Source organism: Polyodon spathula, chromosome 14, assembly GCF_017654505.1.
Source record: "Polyodon spathula isolate WHYD16114869_AA chromosome 14, ASM1765450v1, whole genome shotgun sequence".
NCBI classification, from domain to species: Eukaryota; Metazoa; Chordata; class Actinopteri; order Acipenseriformes; family Polyodontidae; genus Polyodon; species Polyodon spathula.
The window spans coordinates 11,341,946-11,360,038 of NC_054547.1; the positions used below are offsets into that span (position 1 = coordinate 11,341,946).

General features: G+C 35.8%; 2 protein-coding genes across 2 annotated transcripts; both read right to left on the bottom strand.

Annotated features, from left to right (window-relative positions):
- Window positions 1–2,671: 2,671 nt before the first annotated feature.
- LOC121327235 (L-selectin-like) lies at window positions 2,672–8,710 on the bottom strand. Its single transcript, XM_041271149.1, has 9 exons — window positions 8,624–8,710; window positions 8,409–8,478; window positions 7,846–8,232; window positions 7,199–7,306; window positions 6,505–6,690; window positions 4,810–4,995; window positions 4,030–4,134; window positions 3,841–3,862; window positions 2,672–3,724 (listed from the first exon to the last, which is right to left on the bottom strand). The coding sequence occupies exons 1-9, from the start codon at window positions 8,624–8,626 to the stop codon at window positions 3,679–3,681; spliced, it is 1,113 nt and encodes a 370-aa protein (XP_041127083.1). The 5' UTR covers window positions 8,627–8,710; the 3' UTR covers window positions 2,672–3,678.
- A 2,546-nt stretch (window positions 8,711–11,256) lies between these two features.
- Window positions 11,257–16,112, bottom strand: LOC121327234 (E-selectin-like). Its single transcript, XM_041271148.1, has 12 exons — window positions 16,034–16,112; window positions 15,576–15,654; window positions 15,047–15,433; window positions 14,749–14,856; window positions 14,447–14,632; window positions 14,155–14,340; window positions 13,811–13,984; window positions 13,479–13,664; window positions 13,158–13,343; window positions 12,934–13,041; window positions 12,611–12,632; window positions 11,257–12,176 (listed from the first exon to the last, which is right to left on the bottom strand). Exons 1-12 carry the CDS (start codon window positions 16,034–16,036, stop codon window positions 12,161–12,163), a joined length of 1,641 nt encoding a protein of 546 aa, XP_041127082.1. The 5' UTR covers window positions 16,037–16,112; the 3' UTR covers window positions 11,257–12,160.
- Between the last annotated feature and the right edge of the window lie 1,981 nt (window positions 16,113–18,093).

Sequence of the window (18,093 nt, forward strand, 5' to 3'; positions counted from 1 at the left end):
GTAAATATAAATTCGGTTGTGTGGTAAGAATGCAGCAAAAGGCTTAATTACAAATTAATTTTTTTTTTTTTTTAAAGTCAGTTGCTAGTGTCAGTGAAGATCAAGGCAGTTACAGCAGTTAAAAGCTGGGGTATTTTCTACACATTGATACAGGGGGAGTGCCAGGATGATCTAAAAGCTTTGACAGTAAATGTATTTTCAATGATCAAAGTCAAATGAGACATGCATAAAGACACTTTTTTTCATGACATCCCTGTAGAGATACTATACAGTATAGAGCAGAACAAATTATTCATTTGCTATACCTCACTAAACTCAAATAACTAGCATAGACTATCATCCATTTCATAGCATCCAAGGTGATCATATCCTTCCACGTTAATCAGTCTGTAGAGCTGAAGCTTTTTCATCCTTCCCCGTTTGCTTCAAAGGAGGATAAGAGATGAAATTTCCTCTGCCCAGTGAGGGCATTGAGATGCTACGTGCAAAGGACAAGAGCTCTGCATGAATCTGACCCTAGGACAGCCCCTCTCTAAGCAGCGTCTGTCACGTTGGATTGGGGACACAGTCTCAACTGCGTATAATAGTGCTGGCTTGCCCTCACCTTGCAGGGTAGCCGCACACTACACTAGAGGGTTGGCTACATCTTGGGCCCTCTTCAGAGGTGCCTCGATGTCTGGTTTTTGTACTGCAGCTAGCTGGGCTATGCCACATACCTTCTTCAGGTTCTACTGGTTCCTTCTGTTAGGTTACTTACCGTAACCCTGGTTCACTGAAAGAGAGACGACCACCAACCGCAAGGTTGCATCGGTCGCTCTCACAGGTTCGATGGAAAAAGAGAAATGGCTTCCTTTGGGTGATAGTTTTACCCCCTCAGTGGGCAGAACTGAGTGCATCATCCCAGAAAGGAGCCTACTGGCAGGTCTGGTATAGAGAGTTCAGCAATACCTACCCAATGGGCATACCCCATACATAATGTCATTGTTGGTTGTCTTCTCTTTCAGGGAACCAGGGTTACGGTAATTATTTTTTCTGAAGTTTGAAAAGTTTATATGCCTGGAATTATTCTATACGAAATAAGAAGTTGAACTAATATGCAAAACACCGTAACTGGATGATGCATCGTAATGTATAAGCAACCTAGACTACAAACTCTAAAGTGGTACATTTGTTCATTAAGAAGCCACCACGCAGTCCATATTTTATTCCTTTGTCATGTATTTCGAGCTTGTAACACATCTTCACATGTTACAAGTACTGCTTGCACCAAAATCTCCACTTCCGTATTGGTAAAGGTCAGTTTTTGCTTCCAAGCATCCTTATCACCATGGCTAGTATCAGGCCAAGGTCTTTTTGTGTCATTCATTTTCTTTTGGGATGTGTAGCCTACACACAAGAGGGCTGACCCAAACCCGTTATTTATTGTGAGAGGTGTGTAATTCTCCACAGCTAATTGCAGTGCGGGGTATTTAAATTGTTTGATTGAGGAATTGCCTGCTTTACCTAATCAGTTTTATAAAATAGATTGTTATTTTGACGATGCGTGCGGCCGTACTCAACACACACATTACATGGCTATCTGCGATCAGTTTTTCCCCTTTATAAATTTGGGCCTCAGTCTCGTAACACATACCACCTGTCCACAGTCAAGCCCCCAGACCACCAATTGTGGGCCACCCCCTGGAAATTCCCATCCACGGATGGCAGTGGCCGAGCTTAGATTCGAACAGGCGATAGGCGGAGCGCTTTTACCGGATGCACCACTCGTTAGCCATGTACTTCTCTTTCAAAATTACTGGAATCTTTAAAATAAAAAAAAGTCAAGAAACCTGTTAATTAAACAGGTCGACTTGGTGTCTTCAAAGCATAATGTGATGATCTCCATTCTGCCAATTTGAGGTCAAGAAATTAGATTACCCAAAATATAGATAACATGTTGCAACAATCATGGGTGTCATCCTTTCTTTTGTTTTGTAACATGTGCAATGTACTGTACAGTTAGGAACTGAGTCATTACGACAATCAGTTTTTCACAATGCAAGAAAAATGAACAGTGGCCCAATACATCGAATGTAACAAGGACAGGGTGGGTGGCAGGAGGTCCTGCCCTGCGTTGTGAATGTTATACAGAAGACCTGCTGTGTGAGGGGTGTATCTTAGGTGTTCTTTAGCACTGTCACCCTCATGATAGAGGTACACCCTCACAATATGACATAAGCTCAAAGTACATTTAAACAGCAGATTGGTTTACTCACCAAACAAGCCGTCTGTAGGGCAGTGTGCCTTTTTTTCTATTTTGCAAGCTTTGAAAACTAGAAATACTTTTGCATGATTTAGCATTTTGAACCACTCATATATAATATGCAATATTTTACAGTGCTGAGCAATAGAAAATATAAATATGTGGGTTCTTCATTATGAAATGAATGCTAAATTATTAATATAAAGGAATATTTGAATGAATCAGTGATATCTTAATACGTATAGTGTCAGTTAGACAGTGAAGGTAGTATTTCTTAATAGTAACACACTGTACAAATACAATAACATTTTCAAATTGATCTACAATTACAACTGCCCCCCCCCCCCATTTTTAAAAAAACAAAATCCAGCTACAATCCTTCATGTAAGAAACAAGAGTTAATATTTGTGCATTTTAAACATTCCCAACATTTAATATCAAATACAAATTATTTATTTAGGCACTTATTGCAGTATGACAAACAGGTCAATAAAAGACACAGCAGTATTAAGTGAACAGAAACAGAGACTGCTGTACTTCAGCAGCTGTAGTTTACACAGCCAAAGCAGTACAGAGTGTTCACCAGAGAAGCATCAAAAGAACAGTATCTTAAAATACAGCACTTTCACTGATAGTCTTTAGTACCAATACCAGAAAAAAAAAAAAAAAAAATTAACATATTATTGGTTAAACAAGTCGATGCAAGACATCTTTTACACAGATATTTTTACAATGGAAAATAAGGGCCCTATTATCACTTCCAGCACATAAATAGCCAATTTAAACCAAGTGAGAATAGGGCCCTAAATCTACTAAAATTAAACATTCTTTGTACCATCTGCCATCCAGAGTAAAAGGTGTTTCATTATCAATTCAAGGCCCTTTTCAGGTTTCATGAGCAAATTTAACTGGAATTCTATGAAAAATGATGCGTAATGTGTGGTTATTGTTATGTATTTTTTAATCAATGCAAATAACAAAACAAAGTTAAAAACAGCTGTGGAATAGGCATGCCAGTTGAAGTAAATGAATGAAAGGGTTCCCTTGAATAGCGTTGGCCATGTTCACCATGACTTGTTTACAGCAATTTGCATTAAATTTGATTTTCGTTTTCTTATCTTTGCTACAACTGCAGCATTTAATGCAAGGCGACACTGTTATAAAAACAGATACCCTTGTTGCAGGACACTTTTACAAGGCAACAGCCTCTTTGAATATGTAAACCAAACATTTTAAAATGGATACAAGACAATCATTCAACAACCAATCTGGACACCATTTTCAGATCTTAATATCGACCCCTTTAACTTCACTGAATATAATACAATGGAAGGCTTTGTTAAGAACTCTTCCAGTTCAGATCATTAAAAAAAAAAAAGTCACGCAGTTAAAGGATACCCAGGATACAGAAACATACCGGTTTCTCGGTTCATTTTTTATAGGTTGCTTTGAGCTACATCAGGGGGCATCATTCCTGGCAGTCTGTTTAAGGAAAATGAGAAATTAATATAGCAGAAAACTTCAATTTCATATGAGCACAACCTTCAGTGTTCAGAAAAACATATGATTTAGAGTATGTGAATAGATATTGGTCTTACCTTGTGTGAAGATGCTTTTTTCCTTGAAAATAAAAATGAAACGTATGTATCAGATAACAAACAGCATTTACAATTTGCTTGTCAAAAAATGCATATTGTAAGAATTACTTTTACAGTCATATGACAGGCTATAATGTTCTTTTTTATGACTAAATACACTGGTATTATAACATAATGCAATACACTTACTCTTCATATGACGTCTCAAAAAATATATAATCGAAGAGGTTGCAAGAATGGAGGCACCAACTACAGTCATTGTCAGAAGGCTATAGTCTAGAAGATCACTTTGAACTGAAAAACAATACGAATATTTGTTTGTTTCTTTTACATATTAATATTTAACCCATAAAATAATGAACCCATAAAAAATGACCTAACAATTAAAGAAATCATTGGATCACACAATCTAGGTGTTAAAAATAAAGTAGATCATTGTACACCAAATGGCTTTGTGACACTTTTTTTTTCTACTTTGACTTTGGTGTTATGATTATCTATCTCTATACACATACAAATTATCATACATATGTATGCATACACATACTTTACATATACAATTAGTATTTCTGTTTAAGTTTCAGATAATTTGTTCCTTCTAAACATTGAGACTTGCAGGTTGAGTTGAAACTAACATTTGCAAATTTGTCAGGGTTAGTTATGATTTGGCTTGGTTTTGATGGGTCTTCAAATTTCACACCTAAAATTACAATAAATAAATAAATAAATAAAATAAAATAAAAACAATCACATGAGCGATATCATCCACAATGTGCTGCCAGCTTGAGGCGTCAAAGAATGTTAAGCCAAGAGAGCCCCTCCTCCCCCCTTGCATACAGCATTGGTTCAGGGAGAGGATCCTCATGCAATGACTATACATGAAGATGGTTAGTTGTGTGTAACCAAGGATGGAGATGAACAAAGGTCATGTTAGAGCCTACATTCCATTACTTTCAGTCAACTGTGTACCTGTACATGTTGGTATTGGTTCTGTCCAATCTCCTGAAGAGTTGCAGATAACCATGCTCGATCCATTTAAAGCAAAGCCTTCTGAACAGTGAAACTGGCAAGTTGAGTTGTAACTAAAACTCCCATAAAGGTCCGAGCAGATAAATATGCTGTGGTCTGGTTCTGACAGGGCTTCACATTTCACAGCTAAAAAAAAATGACAGATTTAAAAAAAAATAAAATAAGGTATATAAATGATGGACATTGACGAAATGTTTTTGGTTTCTTTTCAATTACTTGATTATTCATCACTGACCATGACACACTTGAGTGACTATTGAGTGACTGAAGCACATGCACTTAATCACCTAATTACTGAGTTAATTACAGTTGATTGGGCACTGGGTATGGAGTGATTTCAGCTGTTGAATTGCAAGCTTGAATAAAAGCAATAAAGAAAATCACGGAAAAAAAAAAAAATGCCACGTCTGTTAAGAGAGCAGCGCCTTCGTGCAATCGGCATGTTGGGGCTGGACTAGGGCAGCGTAGTGTGGCTCGCCGTCTTGGGTGCTCACAGCCAGGAATTTCAAACCCGCTGAGAAGGTATAACCAGACACACTCTGTCGATGACATGCCATGAACTGGGAGACCAAGAGTCACAACACTTGCCCAAGATCGACAGATCATTTTGCAGCATCTTTGATGTCAATTGTTAATCAGCACAATAAAAAGTCACTGCAGCTGCTCTAAAACAGAGTTTGACATTTTTTGATCACATTTAGTGAATTTTATCCAAATATAGGTGATAAGTTTCTTTTGATGCTCAGTGTTTGTATGTGTGTGTGTGTGTGTGTGTGTGTGTGTGTGTGTGTGTGTGTGTGTGTGTGGTGTATATATATATATATATATATATATATATATATATATATATATATATATATATATATATATGATATTGCCCTCCATTTCAATCAATAAGAGGTTAGTGTCAATCACAAAATTTTTCTGTCAAACAATGCGCGTGGTTTTACTTTCGGTTTTTTGTTTGGATGCCAAGGCAACGCGTTGCGTTTTGTCAACAAAACAAATACCTAACCCGTTCCTTGGGCCCAAGGGCCCAAACTAATAACAAGGTAGGCTAAGCCTGTAACTTTGTCACCAAAACCAAATCGTAATCCAAATACCTTTCCAATAGTTCGTTTTCACAATACTCAGTTTACTCTCCCAACCACTCCTACCCTTAAACATTATTAATTATTTAATTGAATTAACCTGTAGTTGGTTCCGACTCCAGTAACCACTACTGGGTCCTAGTGCCCCCAAGTATTGTCTCTACACAATAAGAACTATTTATTTTAAACCTGATTTAATTATTTTTATTCTCCCTTATTTAACAATCCATTATCAATTAACAGTGTATTAATTAAAGCATCTTTAGTTTTGATCCCAAACACTATATATTAATTACTCTGTTTACCAACCAGTCCGTTAACATTGTATTTGTATTTTACGTTTTTTAACTGACCAATCCCTAATATATATATATATATATATATATATATATATATATATATATATATATATATATATATATATATATATATATATATATGTAAATATATGGTTAGTTCAGTGTGTAACCAAGGATGGAGGTTTCTTGGCACCCTGTTGAATAAAGGTGATTGGACATTCCATTAAGTTCAGTCAACTGTGTACCTGTACATGTTGGTATTGGTTCTGTCCAATTTCCTGAAGAGTTGCAGGTAACCATGCTCGATCCGTTTAAAGCAAAGCCTTCTGAACAGTGAAACTGGCAAGCTGAGTTGTAGCTAAAACTCCCATATCGGTCCGAGCAGGTAATTATGCTGTGGTCTGGTTCTGACAGGGCTTCACATTTCACAGCTAAAAAAAAATGACAGATGCATGTGTTATTTGTATTTCAAACTGCAAATGTATTTAGCTTCTTTTCACTACAATGCTATGCTTTTTGTGTTTTTATCTATTAATCCTACTTATGTCTGTATGATATACAAAACCCTTGCTAATGTAGGTGTGTGGGCCCTACCTATGTCATATTTAAAAATCCACACTTTACATTTTAGTTTACTTTTAGTACATATTTATCCCTTCCCTAAGCATTTCAATTAAACCCACAGACTTAACAATAGGATTAATTTAAGAATGAAATGAAAATCTGAAACAGGTGTAATTACAGAAGGTGTAATTATAGCATCGTGTTGTGGCATTACTAAATAATGAAGTGATGCCTTATCATTAAAGCACAGAGAGGGTTGTAGAGGCTAATGCAGCAGCTTCAGAGCAGAATAGAGACATAATTGCAGTGCGTAAATCTTTGAAATTAAATGCTCTGAAGTGTAATGTATATGATTTAAAAGAGTCTAAAGTCTACCATTTTGACAGTGTTTCCCGTTGAATCCCTTCTCACAATTGCAGGTGTAATTATTAATAGTTTCTGTACATTCACCGTGACCGCTGCATGTGGACTGGTTGCACTGAGCTGTTGAAAAACAAATCAATCGTCCATTACAATGCAATTACTCGCTTGATTTAGAAGCACACACTTTTTACATTCAGTGTGTGATATCAAATGTGTATCATTCTGAACATCACTATGCTCCTAAACCAAACGATTCATATATTGGTTGCCATGATTCTGTTTAAGTCCAATCATTACATGTAATTGCATACATTTGTACAGAACTTTGTCTCTCAGAACAGCTCGTCTTAAATCTATTTCAGAATTTTTAAATAGAACATTTGGGTTTTTTAGGCACACTATTAGACTATGCATTTCACTGTGTCGTTATAAGCCAACCCCATTCCAAGAATTCTTTCAAGTATCTAAACTGGATTGCTGCTAAAGCAATGTTAACAGTTTGTTTACAGCATTCAAACATGGCTTTTCATATTCACTCCATACCAGAATGTAGATTTCTCTTTTAGAAACTACATTCTCCGAAATGATCAATAACAATCTGATTGATTTACTATATAAAACAGATCACAAAGACTTCACTCATGCATACTCTACCGTACCTTTATAGCACAGTGCAGTTTTTTGTTTCACACAGGGGTCATCGTTCCATTTCCCTGCATCAGTGTCTCTTTGTATATATATTTCTACGCAGTCCTCCTCATTTTTTTCATTATTAGGTTCACCTGTAGCCCAGTTCTCTGCTTCCTGACCGAGGGTCTTGTTGGTTCCAACCCAGACCCAGATTCCATTTAATTTCCGAATCCCAATCCAGTAATATCCCATGACCTTTGGAAACACCTTGTTTAGATAGGCAATTTCTTTCTTATTCTGGATTGCTACCATATCAGTGTAGTGGTCTTGGCACCAGTGCCTTGCATTTTCCCATGACATTTGATGGCTAGCACTGTGATATGTCCATCCCTCAGCACATCCCAGCATGGTGAATTCTAAAAGAATCAAAAACATGAAAAAAAAAAAAAAAGAAACTGATGTGGGCTTTAACCAAGGGTTACAAACAATAATGCTTTTATACTGTCTGAAACAGACAGATTTCCCCCCAAATAAAAATGTTAAATATAAAAATGGCTTTACATGTAAAGTATGAATTGGTGTCAGACTATACCGTAACTTATTAAGATAAGGATCCAGATGGTATTCCTCTGATGAAACTCAGGCTTTTCATTCTGGAATTTCTATTTAAAAAGAAAGATTTTTTTTTCTTTTTTTTAATTAAGCCAACTGCAATGTAAGAAGAAACCTATTTAATTAAACATTTAATTCATTTCAATCACGAGGTATAAACATATGTGACACACAAAGAGTAATACTTACTCTTACCATTTTAAAGTTAATTTTTGCTTTCTTGGTTGACAAAATCAAGATCTCTATTCGTTTCCTGTTTTGTTAGCAGATGTAAGCCCTGGCCTGCCTGGTGATGTGTTGATTCTTGTTAGTGCTCACAAAGTATGAAATGTAAAGGCTCATTGGTATATATACACCTCTCTTTGGTGTCATTTCCACAGGTTCCTTTGAATTGTTAAATAATTAGCAGGAAATGATGGGATGTGTCTAATATGATAATAAGCAAAGAGGGAAAGAGAAAAAAACTGCAGATGTTACCTGTACTTGCATTAGAGATTGTTGAATGTGGCAAGAGAAGCACCTGAATGCCAAGGTAAATAATTACAAAGGCTAACTAAAGTTCAAAGTGGGAACTGTCCGAGATAAAAAGTCAGTCAAAATATATTTTAAAAAGAAAACAATAGAACTGGACCAAAAAAAAAAACATGTACTCACATAAAACATACAAAAGTCAAAGGTAAAAAAAAAATACCTGGAAGGTTTCTATTTTAATTACTTTGCCAATATTTACATCCAGCACTGTTTAAATCACTTAAGTAGACCCCTGTAATACCCACTGGTCATTATAAATCCTTCAGAATACTAAAAGCGTTTGTTCTACTTTTCCTGATGGTATACAGTAGTGTGCAAATGTACAAGATTTGTCATTAATATCTTTATATACCTACCTGTATGGAAATCTCAGGGTGTGAGAATTACAATTTTCAGTCAGTAATCAGTGATATAGAAACAATAGGCACTCATGTGTGACAATGTTAGACCACTTTAATTAAACAACTTACAAAATGTCCCATAATTTTACCGTTTGTTGCTGTGTTCCTTTTTTCTCACTATTTTTAATTAATTATAGGTGTGGACTATTCAAGTCATACATTAAATTAAACAATCACTAATTTGCCTATTCTGACAATTTTCCAAGATGTCTGGTTACACTGGGTTAATTTCATATGCACAGCAAATCAAAACTACAGAAACAATGGGGTGTTCTAATAAATGTACTTTAGGATTCAAACGTGGCTTTTTAAATACAAGTTCTAATGATTATGATATACTCTACATATTGTTAAATCGTGTCACTTTCTGTTTGGTAAAAGGCACTGGTCAGTTATGGATGCAGTTTATTTTTTTTTTCTTTTTAATTAAGATGTATTTGCAATTGGATACTGTACATTTGTACCATGGATTCTTATGGTGATTTATGCTGGCTCCAATATGATGAAACTATTCCTATCCTGTCTACAGGAGTCACCCCTTGGGCTTCCCTTTTTCCATATGCTGTATGCTTTTTTAAATCAGTTGATGCACAGGAATACAAATAAGGCTCTGTGGAAAAATGGTTTGTAGTGGGCGAGTGAGAGGTGATGCAGTGTTCAAACAATAACATACAGATAGTTCATGGTGCAATTTTGTTTTTTCTTTTGCAGAGCAATGTGTAGTTTGCACTGTGAAATAATACTGGGTTTTAGTCCTAAAACAATAATAAACGAGTGCATTCAAGTCTCCTCCAATCCATGACTGACACATCGCCTACGGCAGTAAGGCGCTGACTTCTAGTATTGGATGGCCGACTTCCGACTGACCCTGGAATGAACTGTCAAACCATCCAGTCCGGGGCACACTTATACCGTGCCCTCACAGGTCGGGAGGGAGATTGTTGACTCGGATTCATTCGCGCTCTGTCACAGGCTACCACTGAATAACAGTTTCAGTCATTCCAAATTTTACTTTACAGTTCTTAATGCCAGCCTGTGCTTTTCTGCAGATTGTCTGGAATGACTCAAACTGCTATGTACATGTATGGAATGACTCAAACTGCTATGTACTCTTATTTCTAACCTACCACTGATGTGCTTGAGGTGAACCACAGTACTATTCATGATGCTGACACGTGTAATGTGTTATTTGCATCCCTTCTGAGGAAATAGAGCTGTGAAAACACACCCTATTATGTCAAGCACAACTTCCTCTGTTGGAAAAAAATCAAAGATAACACCACCGCACATTTTGTTATTATAAAACTGTGGGTAAGTCTTCCCAGGTTGTACCTGCAATCTATCTTCAGCATATTTGATGGTACCCTGATAGGATGACATTAGTTTTAGAAGCTGATTGCCTGAAATGGAAACATTGTGCTGCTGTTTGGCTGAGTGACTGAAAGGGACAGACCAATGCATTGGTAACAATGTAAGTGAGAAAATCAGACCGAAAATGAACTACTTAAAAAACTCAATGAAGGCTATAATGAGCAGGGGGGCATTTGAAAAACAGCCCAAAGTCCAAGTAGCTATAGTAGCTATACTTTATCAACTTTACTATTACACATGTTAGTATTTCTATTTTTAATGAACCCCTTCAAGTGAACACTGAAATCTGAGTGTGCTTATTACATATTGTGACGGATTGCCCTCTGGTCACACATTTTCCTTCTTCAAATAAACACTTTAGACACAGGGTGCCAGGAAATGCCGTAGTGTGTGTTTATTATTTACAACCCAAAAGAAAATAAACAAAACAAAACCTAACCCGTTCTCGGGCCCTATCTAAATAAATGTTTCCCTAACTAATAACAAGGCAGGCTAAGCCTGGTACCTCGTCACCAAAACCAAATCGCAATCCCAGTTGTGGTCCAATACCTTTTCCAATAGTTCGTTTCCCAGTTCTCACAACACTCACATCAACAATCCAATCTCTTGCTCTCCAACTCTCCAACCAAACTCCTACCATCACCCACACGAATCACACATACTCACATCCCTTTAAACATAATTACTGAGTTAATTGAATTAACCTGGAGTTGGTCTTGACTCCAGTAACTTCTACTGGGTCCTAGTGACCCACGTAAGGTCTCTAGTAAATGAGACATGTTTATTCCAAGCCAGGCTTAATTACTTTTATTCTCCCTTATTTAACACACCATTATCATTTACCCAGTGTATTCATTAACTCATCTTTAGTTTTAAGCTCAAAACCATTACATTACTTAATTTCTTTGTTTACCCTCCAGTTAGTTTATGTTCTCCTTTCACATTTTGCTCAATATATGAGTATAAACGTGTAACTAAAAGTTAACCTTCTTTCTCAATGTGTTACAGTACCAGCTGTACATAGATAGAAGTAACCTGAATCAATAAAAAAAAAACATTTTATTTTAGTTCACAAATCACACGTTTAACTTATTTTTTTACAACACTGATTATCAAAGAATTCACATACCATTATTATAATATATATATATATATATATATAAATAGTCTCACAAATAAATAATGAACAATACAAAATAAATTACTGTAAGATACAATATGATCATGATGTTTGGTTACATTTATACAGATATTGCAATATTCAAAGCAATAGATAATCTAATGCCATGTTTTCATATCTCTTTAAGTAGCATACATCATTTTCCTGAGCACACAGTGCTAAATAATATGGGTATTTTTTCATTTCATATGTTGTTTTCACAACGTACAGATGCCAGCACCTTTGTTAGGTAAGGTTACTTATCGATGTTCAGTGTTCCTCACACCTGAAAAAATAAAGAAGCAAATGTAAGTAAATGTCTTTTTGTAGACAACATACTAACCAGCTATAGAACAATACCATTCTGGAAACTTTTCAACAGCTAGCCCCTGTGACTGCTGAGTCATTATAAGATCCAGTCCTAATATTAATATTTAGCTTTATTGAATTCAGGCATACATCAGACAATCCTTTTACCCAGCTGTTGAAGTTCTCAATTGTCTCAATAGTTATCACTTATACTGAGTTTTTGCAAAGTAAACAAGAAGATCTATATATAGGCATTATAATATAATTTAATGTAACAGAGAGGATGAAATACATAGTACTGTATATATTCATAACACATATGAGCAGGCCTAACAATTGCATGTTCCACATTTAACAGAGCTATATACAGCAAATATTGAAAGTTAGATTATATTTTAAAATTGAACGTACCTTTCTAAATCAAATTTCTTAGCTGGAAATAGAAAAAAAAAATGGACCAGTTTAATAGAAGAATTTTTAAACTAGTTAAAACAATTTATTAATAAAACTGAAAAACAAAGTTCTCATACGTCTCTTAAGCATCAAAGAATGAAAACAAGCTGTTTCTGTTAAATACACAGACAGGATGCGGCTAAACTGTTACATAACCTGGTGAATTCTAGCTATTATTATTATTATTATTATTATTATTATTATTTATTATTATTATTATTATTATTATTATTATTAATTTATTTCTTAAATCTTTTGACAAAAAGCAAACCATGTCTTACCTTTCCGAAGGCGCTTTACAAGCCACATTATGAAACTCAGTCCAGATAACAGACAAGCTGACGCAGTAACCAGGCCAATGTTTCTGTAATCTGTCGAGGTGCTGGGATCTGTGTTTGAAACAGAATACAGTAATGAATAATGTGTATCGACAGAACCAACTTTACAATATCATTCATTTAGCAGTACAGTAGATTCATTCTGAATGCTGTTTGTAAAGCATTACCTTCTTCGCACACTGGTATTTCTGCTGTCCACTTCCCAGAAGAGTTGCATTCCAAATTACTTGATCCACTCAATCGTCCTTCTGCACAGTAAAAGGAGCATTTCGACTTGTAACCAAAGTGCTCAAATGGATGAGAGCAGTTCATGAAGACTTTCTTCAGCATTGTCAGTGGATTACATGTTACAGCTGTAAACGTAGAGCAGAAAATATAATGAATACAGACGTTCAACACCTTTCTTCAATCCTGCCTGTATATCCTGCAAGGATCATCAAAAAACTTTTCAGCCAGCCGCATGCATGTGAAGTAGGCGTGAGGTTTACCTTTACAGGTTGGTGTTTCTGCACTCCATTTCCCAGAAGATGTACACTGAAGACTTCCTGAGGTGTTTAACACAAACCCCTTCTCGCAGCTCAGCAGGCAAGTGGAATTGTAGACGAGACTCTCAATGGGATGGGTGCAGTTCAAAACCATGTGGGCAACTGTCTTTGGGCTTTCACATTTAATAGCTGGGAGAAAAAGAAAATACGTGCTGAAAATACTACTATGTATTTGAAAAAAAAAAAAAACTTTGCGCAGGATTACAATACACGCCCACATTATTCATGTTTCATGAGTGTTTGTTTTTTATTCATCGTGTTGACGCCGCTCTTACCTTCGCATTGAGGAGGCTCTCCTGTCCACTGCCCAGATGCTCTACAGGTCAGACTCTCGGCTCCCTTCAAAGCAAACCCCTCCGCACAGCTGAACTGGCAGCTGGAGTTGTACCCAAAGTCAGAGCAGTTTATGCTGCCATTCTGGGGGGCTTCGAGTGTGTGGCACTTCACAGCTGCAAAATATGTTAAAGAGAAAGTAAAGCCTTTAGCTCAGGTGAATCCTGCTGTTACCTACAATAAACCAGTCTTTATATGAAGTGGCAGGTTGAAATGCTAGGTAATGGAAAGACCTGTGTTTTCAGAATTGTTTTTGTAGCATTAGGGTTAATCTTACAGTATATACCTTCACATTGTGGTTGATCTTCATCCCATTTCCCTGACGAAGTGCAAGCAAGTTTGCTAGATCCAATGAGTGAGTATCCTTCCTCACAGTTAAACTCACAGGTGCTTTTAAAGCTGAAATTGCCAATCGGATGAGAGCAAACCATATCACCATTCTGAGGGGCTGTAAGAGTGTTGCACCCAACAGCTGAAAAAGAAGACAACATTGTTTGTTGTAATCTAAAATAAAATACACATACACAAAGGAGTTGTAGTTAAACATCAATATCGTCAACATAGAAAATATGCTTTACCTTCACATACAGGAGACTGCGATGTCCACTCTTTGGAAGCTGTGCACTGGACTCTGTCTGAGCCATTTAATTTGTATCCTGCTTCACAGCTGAAGTCACAGGCAGAGTTATAAGAAAAAAATCCAAAAGGATGAGAGCAATCCATAAGCCCTTTTTGGGGTTTCTCCATAGTGGCACAGTCCACAACTGGAACAGATAAGGACAGCTTGAATGTAAAACATAACTTATTATATTGAAAGAACAATTTAAATAAATCCCAAACCACAATAATAGAAAGGCAAAAAACATTGAAGTGAATGTACCGTTTTCACATTTGGGTCCATAGAATCCTTCATGACACTTGCAAGTGTAATTATTGATCATTTCTATACATGCACCATGGCCATTGCATGAAGATGCATGGCAAGCAGCTGCAAGAGAACAAGAACAGTTTACTAAAGTACAGTGATTGTTTTTGTACTTAAAGCAACTCAGTGACATCATGACACGGAACTCAGAATTGCAAGTGTATACAGCAATCTGTATTTAGAAAATGGGAAAACACGATTTAACATAATTACTGTGTTGAACAGTTTTTTTTATTTTTTATCATCCTCTTACCTGAATAACACAATGCAGTTTTTTGTTTCTTACAAGGTTCATCGTTCCATTTTCCAGAATCCTTTGTTCTATTTATATAAATCTCTACACAATCCTCAGCAGTTTTACCATTATTGGGTTCATTTTCAGCCCAGTTCTCTGCTTCTTCACTGAGTATTTGGTTGGTTCCCACCCAGGTCCAGGTTTCATTTATTTTCCTAATCCCAATCCAGTAATATCCATGGACAAATGGAATCACTTCATTGAGATAAACATTTTCTTCCTGGTTCTGGATTGCAACCATATCAGTGTAGTGGTCTTGGCACCATTTCCTTGCATCTTCCCAGTTCATTTTATCAGAAGAGTAGTGGTATGTCCACCCTTCAACGCATTTCAGCATGGTAATCTCTGAAAGAAGAAATCAACATACAGATCTTAATCAGCAGTTCTTTGCAACAATCTAGTAAATGATTTCACACATATATCGCAGCTCCATAGCTCTAACCACACTTTGCAATGGAAATGGATCAATGAATAAATATCTGCTTACCATAACAAATAAGGCTCAATAAACACAGACGAACCGAAGTCTTGGGGATCTGCTTCAAACATTTTCCAACAGTCACAACCTATTGATAGCCATTAAAAAAATTACACAATAAAAAAGGAGGAAATTGCTTAAAAAGTACAATTGATAATACCATAACTATTGATATAGTATTACTGTATATAAAGTTATATAAAGTTATCAAAATATGAAATGTACTTATTTTTGAAGATTTCTTTAACATTTAAAAAAAAAAACATATATAATTCTGGTGTTTAGTCAAATCCAACTGTACATACAATTCTATAAGAAGCCAAAATGTTGTCATATTATATTTAGAATTAGTTTTTAAGAATGCATGCCTGAAAAAAAAAAAATCAAACAACCTAACAATTGGATTTTCATAAGCTCTCTAAATATGAAAATGTTTACAATATCTTTCTATATTAAGACTTACTTACCATTGTGAATTAATAAGTCTGTGGTTCTTAATTCAAGGTAGTAGAATCCTTAAACTTTTTACTAGCTGGCAAATCTGAAACACTGCATCTCAGTGCAGTTCAGCTGCTTATATCCTGTGCTGAGATCCCTGTCATCCCCACTGTTTCCTGAAATTTTTTTTCAAAGATTTTTAGACAGTGAAAAATCACAGTCAAGCTTAAAATAACTCTTGATATAAGTGATCTATTTGGAAATTTTGTAATCACTGTTACCCAGTAACAATTAGTTAACCTGAATACATATGTATCTAGAAAAGTAGTTAGTAAAAATAAATAGATAAATTCATTCAGAAATATTTCTTTGTTTACCCTGGAGCTTTTGGGTTACTCTCAATAAAGTCCAGTCCTGTCAGTTACCCTATTTACTTTTAAATCTCCCAGTATACTGTGTTTACCTTATTTTAGGTAAAGACAAAAAAAAAGTTGTTAAAAAGTGAGGAAGTGCAAGACTGCCTGCAAGTAAAGCATGCAAATGGAGGTTTCTTTAAATTACCAGATATCATAGTTTGCAATAACACATTTCCAATGTAAACACGTGGTATTTGTTTTTCTGCAGCTTTGCAGGAAGATTCTTTGAGGGGATGTTTTTCTACTAACATCCTCTAACTCCTCAAAATTGAGGTTCTATGGAACCTAATGCTTTTCCCAAGGTTTGCAAATACCAAACAATGTAATATTGACTTGGTTTACTGTTTCACTTACTGGAAGGATAATGTGATCCCAAACTCTGCATTGACCATAAGATCATATTTTTAGGCAGATTGAAATTAATACAGTGAAAACAACTGTTTCTTTAAAATAAAATATCTAACATAATAGCAGACCCAAATACCATCCATTCAATAACTGACACACACACACACACACAAACATGCACATGCACACGCACACATACACAAACACATACACACACACACACACACACACACATAAACACACACACAAAAACACGCACACACACACACACACACACACACACACACACACACACACACACACAAACACACACACAAAAACACACACGCACACACACACACACACACATACACACACACACACACACACACACACACACATAAACACACACACAAAAACATGCACATGCACACACACACACACACACACACACACACACACACACACACACACACACACACACACACACATAATTTGTACTGCCTTGCATAACAAGTACTGAATTGTATTTTTATATTTGTATTATATAAAAACTACTGTAAAATGCACTCAATGCCTTAGTATGTAGTAAAACTAAAACCTTTTTCAAAGAATATAAATATATGGCGGCTCATTGAGGACATTAAAAAAATTAAAATAATCTCAACATAGCACATTTCTATTTTTTTCCCACCGTCCTTAATGAGCCACCTCATAAATAAGAAGTCAAATTGTATAATTATTTTGAACAACATTAACCTTAAAGACTCCTCAGTTCAATGAATGTGACTATGTTTGTTTTACTTACATTATAATCTGTATCCCTTTCTACCCTGGGGCCAGGAATGTGGGGAATTCCTCATTCACTCTGCATAAAACAACAACAACACTAATAATAATAATAATAATAATAATAATAATAATAATAATTTTCTAAGGCATGTATTCATTTATACTTATTGTATTAAACTTTCAATGTCAAGGCACATCATGACTGGAGTTGTCTACCCATAGCATGCCATATAGTACAGTCAATTATAGTTTTTGGACACTACTACTATAGAATACTAGATATGTGTATGTCCCTGATTTTCCTTATAAAGGTTTCCTATGGTAAATTTGAAATCTTGCCGTTTTCTATGCTTTCCATTTGCATTTTCTGTACATACAATGCATTTACTATATTTTAGCATCCTTCTCTGACCACACTAAAATTCAACTGAAAAGACTACAATTTCAGGCTGCCCTATAAAATCTAATCTGAAATATGCTGGTATCTGAAGGGTGATATACAGTAAGATGACCAGGGGTGGTACACAGGATTGTATGAAGCATGATGAGTGTGG

Bases quoted from the DNA above. Each gene is read 5' to 3' on its own strand.
- LOC121327234 (XM_041271148.1), bottom strand. The intron at 14,633-14,748 runs GTACATTCACTT...TATCTGTTCCAG, and splicing joins TGGACCCAAATGTGAAAACG to TTGTGGACTGTGCCACTATG. The intron at 13,344-13,478 runs GTAAACCTCACG...CTACGTTTACAG, and splicing joins AGAAACACCAACCTGTAAAG to CTGTAACATGTAATCCACTG.
- LOC121327235 (XM_041271149.1), bottom strand. The intron at 8,233-8,408 runs GTATAGTCTGAC...TGATTCTTTTAG, and splicing joins CCTTATCTTAATAAGTTACG to AATTCACCATGCTGGGATGT. The intron at 4,135-4,809 runs GTACACAGTTGA...ATTGTTTTTCAG, and splicing joins ACCAATACCAACATGTACAG to TTCAAAGTGATCTTCTAGAC.